General features: G+C 35.6%; 3 protein-coding genes across 4 annotated transcripts; 2 read left to right on the top strand and 1 right to left on the bottom strand.

Moving 5' to 3' along the window:
• Positions 1-47: 47 nt before the first annotated feature.
• LOC110732685 lies at positions 48-4,299 on the top strand. Of its 2 annotated transcripts, none has more exons than XM_021912660.1 (4): positions 48-1,041; positions 2,308-2,366; positions 2,456-2,648; positions 3,680-4,299. In XM_021912660.1, the coding sequence occupies exons 1-4, from the start codon at positions 346-348 to the stop codon at positions 4,040-4,042; spliced, it is 1,311 nt and encodes a 436-aa protein (XP_021768352.1). In that variant the 5' UTR covers positions 48-345; the 3' UTR covers positions 4,043-4,299. The 2 variants fall into 2 exon arrangements, with proteins under 2 accessions (XP_021768352.1, XP_021768353.1); XM_021912661.1 differs by having other exon boundaries at positions 49-1,041; positions 2,311-2,366.
• Positions 4,300-4,644: 345 nt separating this feature from the next.
• Positions 4,645-6,294, bottom strand: LOC110732686 (acyl-CoA-binding protein-like). Its single transcript, XM_021912662.1, has 4 exons — positions 6,140-6,294; positions 5,177-5,291; positions 5,002-5,064; positions 4,645-4,904 (listed from the first exon to the last, which is right to left on the bottom strand). Exons 1-4 carry the CDS (start codon positions 6,149-6,151, stop codon positions 4,825-4,827), a joined length of 270 nt encoding a protein of 89 aa, XP_021768354.1. The 5' UTR covers positions 6,152-6,294; the 3' UTR covers positions 4,645-4,824.
• A 2,549-nt stretch (positions 6,295-8,843) lies between these two features.
• LOC110732682 (60S ribosomal protein L13-1) lies at positions 8,844-12,068 on the top strand. Its single transcript, XM_021912656.1, has 5 exons — positions 8,844-8,946; positions 10,033-10,148; positions 10,244-10,377; positions 11,273-11,431; positions 11,533-12,068. The coding sequence occupies exons 2-5, from the start codon at positions 10,040-10,042 to the stop codon at positions 11,752-11,754; spliced, it is 624 nt and encodes a 207-aa protein (XP_021768348.1). The 5' UTR covers positions 8,844-8,946; positions 10,033-10,039; the 3' UTR covers positions 11,755-12,068.
• The last annotated feature ends 292 nt before the right edge of the window (positions 12,069-12,360 follow it).

The raw sequence follows: 12,360 nt of genomic DNA, 5'->3' as shown, positions 1-12,360 counted from the left end.
ATAAGGTAAACGGGTTAATGAATTGCTTCCTTTTTCCATGTTTATGTCACCATGCCATATTTAAAGCCAACAAAAAGCAAGCTTGCTAAACCAATAAACAAACACCTCTTTAGAGTTGTTGAAAGTTGATGAAACCAAAGGATATGGCCAAAAAAGCTCTTATAATCTAAATAAGCAAGAAAAAGCTATTGAAAAGGAGACCATCAAAAAGCTGATAAAAACCCAACCCCCCAAACCAAAAACTAAACGCTAAAAGCCGAACACATCACATTTTCCAATCCCATTAAAACTCTCTCTCACTCTCTCTTTCTCTCTCCTCTTCACTTTCTCTCTCTCACCTTTTCAATGGCGGCATCATTACAACAACAGCAGCAAAAAAATGGTGTAATCATGGAAGAAACCCAGACATTATACTCAACTTACTTGGGAGTTAGCTTTGCAATGTTCTTGTCATTGTTACCAGATAATGTCATGTCATTGCTGCCAACTCTTCAGTCTCGAAACCATTACCTCCTCCACCGCCTTCGGAAAGCGGAGGAGGAGCTCTTCGAGCTGCGGTCGAGGCGGCAGGAGGATTCCAAGGCGAACGCTCGGGTGGTCGAGATCTTCGCCACCCATCGTAACGCCTGGCAACAGGAAGAGCGTCGCCTCCTCCGCCGCCTCGACGAATCAGCCGAAGAGATCTCCCGCCTCAGGTCATGCCTCACTGAGGTCGAGACCCGCGAGGCTCAGCTTCTTGCTGAGTCTGATGACCTGAGGCGGGAAGTTGGGGAGCGAGACGAGCTCCTCAACTTCATGTCCCGCCACAAAACCCATGAAATGGGCGGTGGTGGTGAAGGCGCGGAAAGCGAGAGCGGCGGGTTTGCGAGTGTAAGTGGGGAGGACAGAGAGTGGGGTGGTGAAGATGAAGGAAATGGTGGTGTGAAATTGATGTTTGGGAATCTGGGTAGTGGTGATTATAATGATGGGTTTGATCCTAATTACTTGTCTTCTGGTTCTAAATTCTGGGGTGAACCTCGTTCTCCTCCTAATTTATGGCAGGTTTGCTAAAAAAAAATTCTCTCTATCTCATCACTTGCTTAATTTTAGCAGAATTCTGTAAATATTAGGGAATTTAATTTTGTGTGTAATTGTTACTTTTGTTCTTCAACATAATTAATGCTGGATTTAATTTTGCAATGTAATTCAAGTTGTTTGTACTTGGCAGTTGTAATTATGGATATTTTTCAAGCTGAATTTATTGTATTCATGTGATTCTAACACTTCCTTTTCGTTAATGTCTTATCTCTAGTAGTTTCTAACTAGTTTGTGAGGTTGAGATTGTGTAAATCTTCGAAACGAACAGGATGAACTTTGTGTTTATGTATGTTTTTCAGTTGGTATGTGATTAGCATTGGTTTTGTGATTAAGAAAATAGGTTATGCATTATGAATGTGGCTAAATGTAAGCAAGTACTCCCTTTTGAGTAATAGTCAAGTTGTTGGTCTTTGATGAATTATTGTTCCGTATTATGATGATTTTTATGGATATAACGTTGTCCCTTGTGCAACATGTGAAGTAAATGATATGTCCTGTATGTTATTGTGGTGGTATCATTAATTCTTTATCCTTACAGCGGGGTCTTAATGTTTAGTCTTTGGATTGGACTATCATAGTGTTCGTTTACAGCTGTAAGTGGGACTTTGATTCTGTGGTGTGTGTACTGTGTAGGGTAAATTTAAATTTGGTTATGCCTCCTTCGTAATATTTGATCCGTCCTTGGCCTAGAATTATGTGGAGCCTCCATCATATTGTAATCATAGACTTTTCTCCTAAAACTTCCATTATCCTTTCCCTTGCGTAGTTGAGTTGCATGAATGAACTGCATAATGCCAGCATTATTTTGCTCTCAAACTGAAAACTGAAATGTTAATACTTGTAGCAACAAGTAATGGTATACGAAGTATGTAATATGTTCGTATGAGAGAAGATTTTAGACTTCAGATATTGGCCACATAGGAAATTCTGTTGCACCATGTGCCCCATATTGGCCTTTAGAATGGAGAATAAAAAGGAGGATTTCTATTGTTCTTGATGTTTATGTCCCATCTTGTATCCCACCTCTTGCCACCTCTTTGTGTTTCAGAGATATGCAGTTGTCTAGTCTTGTGAATTGTGCATCTTGGCTTAGATTCTCTAATATCATTTTATCTTATGAGCAAAAATTTTGGCTATGCTTGTTCATATAATCAATAAATGCTGTGTATAATATGCTGTTTTGCTGCTTACTTTGCTGGTAGAAAGAGTCTTACATATGTTGTTTTGTAGCAGGACATACAATATAATTCGATTGAGCCCACACATCATGTAAAGCATTTTGTAGTAAGGTAAAACCTCCCCTCCTGACATGTAAATCACAAGTTGAAGAGATGATGGATAATCAGCATGTAAAAGAGTAAAATTTCTTCCTTTGCAGGAGAGAGTCCCCATGGAAGATTGATGGTGAATCAACAGGAGTTCCATCCAAGTTGAAAGTGCTCGAGGAAGAGCTACTTAATCTGGAAAAAGTAGGGAAGAGCAATTCACCAAAGGTGGCCTCATCAATGAGAAAGCAAGCTAAGCGGTATCAAGACCTTGCCGGAAAGATTGACGATCTTTGCAGGAGAATGGTACGGAGTAATATTGATCATTCTAATGCTTGTTTAGCTCTTTAGATCTGCTAATCAAGGTTACTGTTTCTTCTTGAAAATAGAGTTTGTTTGTTTTTTGTCTGCTTCTCTAATACTATCTGCACTCTATCTCTAGAATCTGGTTTTTGTCCTTAACTGAAAGCCTAGCCCCCGGAAAAGATTAGAGTAAATTCTTCTTAAGAACCTGCCGCCTAATTAGAGACTAAGAGATTTTTTTTATACCAATTGGGTTTCAGAATTATGTCCACAAATCATGCAGTTTTGTCCTGTGCATAAATTTTAGACTTGGTCTTTAGGTTTGAGATTTTGTCTAGCTTATAAAGACCAATTGTGTAGGCATTAGGCAGTTATTAACGACAACAATGGCAATGGATTTATGTGTATCTGAAATCCCTTAATCCTTCATTTGAGAAAAGGAAAGATATTATCCACTTTGTAAGCTTAGTAGTTATTACTCCCATCACCAACTAACTCTGAGATTGAACTTCCTTTTGGACTTGTAGAGTTTTTCCCAGGCCCATTTATCTTCTCTGAAATGGATGTCCTTAGCAATGCAACCTGTATCCGTTGTTTTCTTCTACAATTTTCCAGCATCACCTCTTACCATTATAGATGTGGTATTAAGCTGGATGGACCAAATGGTATTACATGAAGAGAAACACGTACTTTGAAATTGTGTCATCACTATGGCATCAGGTTTTTCCGTAACAAGATGGAAAGAAAGTCATAATTTTCATAAACCAAGCAAGCCAGTGAAATATGGAAATTAGATTTGCTATTTTCTCCAAGGTATATATATACCCCCTTTCCCAACTCATGAGTCATGACCCAACGTCCCAACCCCAACCTCAGCCTAAGAAAAAAAGGGGAATATAGAAAAGTGTAGGTGGGGTTAAGAATCCACTGGACAGCATTGAACTTTTTATCACTTTAGAATCATCTAAACTATCTAAAGTCTTTTGCATAATGAAGTACATGATTGTAAATTGTGCAATTCTTGGTTCTTGCAGCAAGCTAGTGATCCCAGTGAACCTACAATGAGTTCTGAGTTTCGATCACAGAGACAAACAGAGTTTCTACTTGAAGCATTTCAACTCCAGCAACGCGCCTCAGAAACTGGGAAGAAGCTCATGACATTACAATCTGAGATATATACTAGTTGTATTGGGGATGAGCTGGGGGTTGAAACAAAGCTTGCCATGAAACGGTCCCTTGACAGCATTCGGACCAACTTCAAGGAAATCCAAAGAAACTTAGAAGTATGGTTGGCCAGAATTATGGGAGATCTTGAAGGAATTCTAGCTAGGGATGGTGCTTCTCGTTCAAGAGACTATTTTTGCCCTAGATATCCATTTGTTAATAGTTACAGCTAACTCCTAACTATGTTAATGTATCAGTCCTGGTGTTTTGCTGATCCTTAAGCCAAAGAAGTGGTCTTAGGATTGTCGTGTAAAAATGCAAAATCTTCATGTTGATAGTGGATCAGGTAGGTAGGTAAATAATTTCTTAGAAACAGATGTTCCCCCTGACCCTGTGACATTTAGAGAAGCTTGTGCATCAGCCAAACTATATTTGGATGCTAATTGTATACAGTGATTTTTTGGATGGAAAATGGTAACCTGGTTTACTAGTCCTACAATTTTCCTTGTCATTTGATGCTCAAACGTTTTACTTCTATAGGAAACCCAGCACTCTTCTTACTGGGATAGGATGTTTCGATATTGTATACTGTAAATCTGTAGTACTGTTTTCAATTGTGCAAATATAAATCGAGCAATACATTAACCTTGGTCTGGTTCAGTGACAATATTTGTAATTTTATGTGCGCAGCATAAATTGCTCAACTTGTTAGGCAATTAGACTAATTCTAACATTTAACAACAGATATCACTTGAAGATGCTTTTCCCACTCGCTAAAGTGCTAGCCGTCAAAGATTCGCCAACATAAAATTGAGGGGGTATCAAATACCAATCATTAGCGAAAAAATAGCTGCATTTTTAAAGTGGATATTACTGAAATATTATGATCCTTGATTACAACTTAAGGTTCATACAACTCCATTCCCTTGACTTAATAAAGTACAGCAATCAAATTTGATCAATTTAGGAAGAAACAACACGAATGGAGCTCATATATATTAGCCACGAACAAGCATCAAGCGGGAAGACCAGCTGCCTCCAACAACTGCTTGGCCTTTGTGATGTAATCATTCATGGAGTCATCTTTAGATTTTCCTGTTCACGAAAAGAGTGATCATGCAAGGTATTGACTAAATTGAGGTAAAGATAGCTGAAAGAAAATGAAATTAATCATAGTTCTGCGTTATTATACCTTCATTACCCTTCCAGGCATCCCATTTCGCCTTTCCTTTTGGATCAAACAAACCAGGGCGTTCTGAAAAATGGGGTAAAAAAAGGCAGCAAGAGTGTAAAGGAGCAGTGAAGGGTTATATAAACATTAGTTCAAGACATCTAGAAGATAAACGGATTATGAAACGTGTGTATACCGGTATTCACATCTCCAACTGTGGCCTGCTTGTATAACCCATAGAGGATGAGCAAATCTTCATTGGTACAACTAGGCAAGGATTTGACCTTCTCAGCATACTCCTCAAAGTCTTCCTGCGACATATAACCTCACAAGTTGAATTATTAAACATAGAAGCATGTAGGAACATAACCCATATAAGATGAAGATATCTAATATATCTATGCCATTTCGATAACCTTTTCAACACCAATAAAGAAACAACACACAATACAAAGATGATATTCCGTGATTATTTATAATTTTGAGGCAAATTGCACCAGTTTTCCAGGGGGCAATTGGTTTAAGAACTAACATAACCCTTGGCATTTCTGGGGCTCGATCTTACCAAGCAAATTGCACCAGTTTTCCTCCTCAACTAACAATGGAGGGCTAAAGCTCGCTTACGAGCGAGTTCCTCCAATAATAGTTCATTCAATTTTTTTTAAGGCAACAAAAACCATTCACTAATCACAGATCAACCTATATGATTCACCAGAACACCATGTCTTATTTGTCATCAACTAAACCCTAAGGCCAATAAGATGTGAACTCCATCAAAACCATCTATTATCACTAAATCAACCTAGAAATTAATTTATCATTACAATAATTCTTCCTTTTCCAATTTCAGGAGAAATTCCTCCACAATTTTGTGTGAAAAACATAAAATAATAATAATAATAATTCTTACAACTTAAATTAAATTTTAACATTTCAAGCATTAATCTTGTTCATCGTAAACAAATCCAGATCTATAGCTTAAATTAAGCAAACAACAAATGGTTAATTAAAATATTGTCAATTTCTTGCACAGCAAATAGATTTAGATCAAATGTATGAAATCATAGAATTATGAAAATTACAAAGCAAAAACAAAATTAACAACACGAACAATGCTGAGAATAATAATTGAATTGAAAAAATTTAGAGAAAGATAAACCTTAAGGCCCATGATTGATTTGTTGTGGATTTTTTTAAACTCTGAGCGTTCGGATGAAATAGTAGATATCAAGGCTTGAATGATGAAGGTTTATGGAGGAACGAGGATGGTATTTATAACAGGTTAGCACGAATATAGATAGCGTTATTTTTTTATTTTATTTTTTTTAAATACGAGTATATGAAAAAAGCATATGGTATAAAGGTTGAATTTGCACCCATTAGCCCATGCCCATCACAATATTCCTTGTTTACAAAGGTTTAAAATTTATGTTAATTTTTTTCAAAGAGGTTAACCCAAGAAACATACATGGCGTGTTCATGTGTTCATGTAGCAATAGTATGGAGTATATAATTTCACAATATGGTTGAAATGACTTAGGGTGTGTCATATTCACCTGATTTTCACTTATCTGAACTTATTAGATTATAACACTTATTATTATCACTTATTTTTTCTGAACTGAACTTATCTAAACTTATTACACCTAAAATAAGTGAAAATAAGGTGAATAAAACAGACTCTTAATTTGTAAGAGGTGTCACTTCAATAAGTCCATTTACCTTACTTTTTTTCTTCATTAAAGAAAATTCTTGTAGTCGTATAACTCTTATGATCTCGTTTACATTATTTATCTTCCGCAACTTCCTATGTTATTTATTTAATAAATTAAAAAAATAAAATTTTTAAAAAAGTGTTTTCCCTTGATTGTAACGCCTACTTTGGTACGCCCATTATGTTCAACGCTCTACCCAATCAGTCATTGAGGCTGAATCTGATCCTTTATATGGGCCCAAGTACACGAAGATAATTTAACTGGTCCACATCACAAGTTGGTGGGCTACTGGGCTTCCCCTTCTAGTTGTATTTACGTTCCCAACCAACAACAAATCTACATAATTAATTACACTCTGGTTTTCTTCAAATATCAAATAAAAAATATATTTACACTCTGGTAACAATTATTTGTCCAAAACCCACACGTTTCCACATAAATTGAATAAGAAAGTGATCAAGGATGTCAAAGTTAAATTTAAATAAAGTATCTAATATTGGTATATTTCAAAAAAAAAATAATCTAATATTGATAAAACGGTTATGGTAAAAGGTTTGGTTGACTTTTAAGAATGACAACTCTCAATGTGCAATGGTTAAACCGATGCATCTATTTATTAATTATGAACATTAAAGCCATAACACAATTAGAATGAATTCCTTAATTTTGGAGAGAAAACCAATTTTATTTTTTATCTACTTGTTGAGCCTGTAAAATTGATTTGGGTTTGGGGTTCAAATTGGGTTGAATCATAGGTTTGTATCAAAAAATTAGATTGGACAGCTCAAAAAATGTAACCCTTGAACTTTAATTGTTGACTATTGGGATAATTACCCTAAAATTTAATAGTTGTCTTGATAATTTTATGAGGTAAGATCATAATAACTACGCTTTAGGGAGACTTTTGTTGTTATTCGTTGTAAAAAACTTTGAAATGAGTAAGATCCATAATTAACTATATTTAGAACTCCGTGATCATCATAAAGAACGCGATTTTTTTAGAGTTTTCTTACATCATGTGAACTATTCACAGCGTGGTTTTATAAAAATAGAGGTTGTGACTTATAAATTGAAAGAAAAAAAAAAGTAAGGGTGCTGTCATAATCTTAATTCATTGAAAACAACTTTATGCAATTGGGCACTCTGAGCTCCATTATATATTGTTTGCAAACTAATTTTTCTATGTAGTAAATTCCATATGTTCCGAGATCCCAAACTTGAGGTCTCTAGCCGTTTTGATTTACATGGTGTTGAGAAACATTAACACGCGTATGTAATGGTACATGTATACTAAGTACCTCAATTTTGAACGTTTTCAATCCTCAATTATATTCAAGGTCAAGAAAATCCATTTTGGTTATTTTCATTTGTGGATGATGAGTTTAATTTTTTGGCACTTTACATTATGGTAGATTGATATGGCAAATCGAGTTAGGTTTATTTAGATTGATAATAAAACAAGTTGAAAATAGCTCAAACCAAACCTAACCCATCTTTATATAGTTTAATAAACACAATTTTTTTTTTTTTTTTTGGTGTTTAGAGAGCCAAAAGGGCGAGTAATGAAAATCGATTACAAGATCTACTAGAACCGGGAGGGAAACTTTAAGTCTTTAACCACTTGAGCTATCCCCCACTATCTAATAAACCCAACTTCAATTCCACTTATTTATTAATTAGGCTATTCATGTAACTCGTGAGGGCCCATACTATTATATTTTTTTAAGTGTCTGGCCAATCTTGAACGGGGTGTGTAAATAGTTTAAAATAATTTGACATCTAAAAACAATCACACGTATTTATAACTTCTAGAGGTGATCAATTATGTTCGGCCCGAAAAAGGGTGGGTTTGGACAAACAAAAAAATAGCCCGAGAAAAAACCCAAAAAGCCCGCTCTACGACAAGATTGTCATTTTTTGCAAGCTAAGGCATGCATTTTATATCAAAGGTCCGGCCCGACCCGAACTTTTAATCACCTTTAATACTAGCTAGCTTCGTACGAATTTTGTCATAGAACCAAAAACAAAAGAGAGCCAACCTCAAAGAATAAGGGGGCCAAAAAGCCCAATCATCAATCGCAATACAACCCTAATTAAAAAAAGCCCATTACCGAACTCAAACACTCGTGAAATCTAAGCCGTCTATTTTAGGGCTTAGATAAGAAGCCTCAGTTTTAAAACCCTAATTAACTCATTTTACGCCTCTTCTCTCATTCTCCCACCCGAAAACCCTACTAACTCTCACTCTCAGGTAATCTCTCTCTCCTCCCTCTTTCATCCTCTACGATTTGTCAATTGTTAAAGATTTTAATCGTTTAACTGGTTTGATTTTTGTTCCAAATGTTTGTTTGAACTCTAATTTTTCTGCAATTTTTTTTGATAATTTTTCTGCATTTTCATGATAATCTTACCCTAATTTTTGGTACCAAATGCAATTGATTGATCGATATAAACCATACAAAGTATTGTTTGAGCTCTAATTTATCAATTTTTTTGTGCTACTGATTGATTTCCTTGCAATCTTTCTGCATTCATGAATTTGGTTAGCAGATTACGTTTATTTTTGATATGATTTTTTGCTGATTAATTTTGAGCATGGTTCTATAAACTTCAATTTACATGATTTAGAGATTTTTGTAACATTTATTACCAATATATCATGCGAAATGGTGTAAGAGTATGTTTTAATGATGCTGTAATTGTGCATTGTTATGCTGAAATTTAGAAATTGGAGTTGAAGTCTTTATTTAAAGTGGTGGAACTATCATTGCAATATCAATTTTGATTTTGAGATTAAGAAATCGGAAGTTTTCTTAGGTAATATGCTTGATATCTGTTAGCTGTGTCGCTGATACCGTTAGCATGATTTACTATTATATATGACAGTATCGGGCACTGATGTATTTTGTTACCCGCGCAACAATGTCATTTCTGCATTTTAATTGTTTAGTATGCTGTATATCGATACAAAATGCATGATGCATCAAAAAAGCTTACATGTCGTGCAACAAGTTAACGACGCTTTGTAACATGTCGATGTATGAGTCGGCTAATTTGTGTATTAATTTGATGATTGGCCTTAAATGGACCATTGAAGTTTCTCATTACAGCAGGATTTTGCAAGTTCCCAGCCTACCCTTGCTTTCGGTTTGTTGTGAGATGACTGTTAGAATTTGAACAGGGAATCTAAATTTGAGATGCTTAATCTACCTAGAACAGTAATTGATTTTAAATAGCTTGGTTTTAGAGGCTCTGTTTTAACTGCTTCTTGATTGATTGTATGATAAAATTAAGAATATCTGTTTTACTCAAGCCATGTTTTTGCTGCTTTGTTCAGGTAAGCCATGGTGAGGCATAACAATGTTATCCCTAACGGGCATTTCAAGAAGCATTGGCAAAACTATGTCAAGACTTGGTTCAATCAACCTGCTCGCAAGACCAGGAGACGTCTTGGTATTGTACTCCATCTTTTTAAGTGGTATCTTTAGTTTTTAAGCCCTTTGTTGAATTATTTTAAGTCTAAATGCTTGTTTTGTATGCAATTACAGTCAGGCAAAAGAAGGCTGTGAAGATCTTCCCAAGGCCAACTGCTGGACCTCTTCGCCCAGTTGTTCACGGTCAAACTTTGAAGTACAACATGAAAGTCAGGGCTGGAAAAGGGTTCTCCCTTGAAGAATTGCAGGTAACTATATTCTTTTCATTCATTCTGTATGAATGATGCTAATGTCGATGTTATGAAAACTAAGTGATGTATGTATTATAATTTGTTGAGACTGGAAGCTGATGTACTTGTACATGGTGCTAGGTGAAATTATTAAAAATGTTTTCTTTACATGTAAGCTTTTTTTGTTGGGACTTGGGAGTTTTGGAATAGGAATGCCCTCAAATTTACTATTGGATTGCTTTGTTATAAAAATCCCCTGTTTACGTGACTGTTATGTCTGAATTTTGTGCTGAAGTCCTTGAATTAGCCCCTTTTTTAATTCATGGGTTTTTAGTTTATATTCCAATTCAAGCTGGATTTAGGTGTATCTAGCATTCTATATTGTTTGTTACTGATGAGCAAACATAAGCATGTCCGGTATATGTTTGTAGGATTTTGTAATATCTGTAGGCTTCCCTTATATCTGAAGTCTATGTGGGCTTTCAATATTTGAGGAGTGTTTTCAGAGCTTAAGCAGTTCTCTAATTGAAGGTGTTGAGCATTGTTTTGTTAAAATGTTTCCATGAATTGGAGAGTGCATTTGGTTGTTTAAATGTTTCCACGAATTGAAGAGTTTAATAGTTGTGCTGATGAATTATGCTCAGGAATTGATGGCTTAATCTAAGTCTCAAAAATTTTCATATTGTGATTATACAAGGTTAAATCATCACATAAGCTAGATAGAAGACTTATTTATGCAAGTCAAGAAGACCTTTCAAATGCGTTCATATTGTTTCCTTAAATTATATCCCAAGGTGTATACTTAATATTTTAGTTGTAAAAAATGACTGGTCTGGTGTTCCTTCGTAATGAACCCCATGCTATATTAGAGTTTTCTACTAACATCTCTTAACATGATTTTCTTATGTTATAGGGTGCTGGTATTCCCAGGAAGCTTGCTCCCACCATTGGAATTGCAGTTGACCACCGACGCAGAAATCGTTCACTTGAAGGTCTGCAGACAAACGTGCAGAGGCTGAAGACCTACAAGGCTAAGCTCGTTGTCTTCCCAAGGAGTGCAAGGAAGTTCAAGGTAATGTTATTTTTTGTCATTGATCATTCTGTCTTTTGGAACTTTGAAAATGTATCTGTTTGATGATGTAGCATCTCATTCATTGTATTTCTCCGTTACAGGCTGGTGATTCTACTCCAGAGGAACTTGCTAATGCTACCCAGGTTCAAGGCCCGTACTTGCCTATTCAGAGTGAGAAGGCACCAGTGGAGCTTGTGAAGGTTACAGAAGACATGAAGTCTTTCAACGCTTATGCTAAGCTTCGTCTTGAGAGGACAAACAAACGCCACCAAGGTATTAGACTGAAGAGGGCGGCTGAGGCTGAGAAGGAAGATAAGAAGTAAGGAGTCTTCAGGCTTGGATTATTAGGGAATCTTAAATCTTTCTTGTCTAAATTTTGGCTCCAATTTTGTGTTTTATGATATTTTGCCGAGACTGCAATACTAAAAAGACAGTAGTTTCTTTGTTTGCGTAGACAGATATTGTTGTTGGAATCTTGAATGCACTTTAGTTGCCATGAATGACATATTTGTTGCTTGCAAGTGCTTACGAGCTGTGCTGAACACATCGGTAGCACTTTGTCTATTGGCCATGATGCATAGTGTAATTGGTGTATGTGTGATTTCTATAAAATCAACATATATATTTTGATGTCTTATGCGAGTTTCCACCATGTTGAAATTCTCTAGCTTCCATTGACCATTGTGTCTGTCAAATTGTGAGTCCTAGTAAACGAAGTGGACCTCATTGATTAGAAGGCAGCTTGTGTGTTATTATCTTTACTACTTTAACTATTTGTTACTCTGTATAACAATTAAATATTTTGTGATCACTGAGATCAGTCTAATTTAACATTCTATTTAATGTCAAAAATGTAGTATTTTGTATTTGGTACAAATAAATAAACATGAAAGGATCTAAAGTATATTAGTATATGAATAGTGTAAAAT

Source organism: Chenopodium quinoa, unplaced genomic scaffold, assembly GCF_001683475.1.
Source record: "Chenopodium quinoa cultivar QQ74 unplaced genomic scaffold, ASM168347v1, whole genome shotgun sequence".
Taxonomy (NCBI): Eukaryota; Viridiplantae; Streptophyta; class Magnoliopsida; order Caryophyllales; family Amaranthaceae; genus Chenopodium; species Chenopodium quinoa.
The sequence above is the reverse complement of the archived record's forward strand: the minus strand, read 5'-3'. Positions and strand labels throughout refer to the sequence as shown.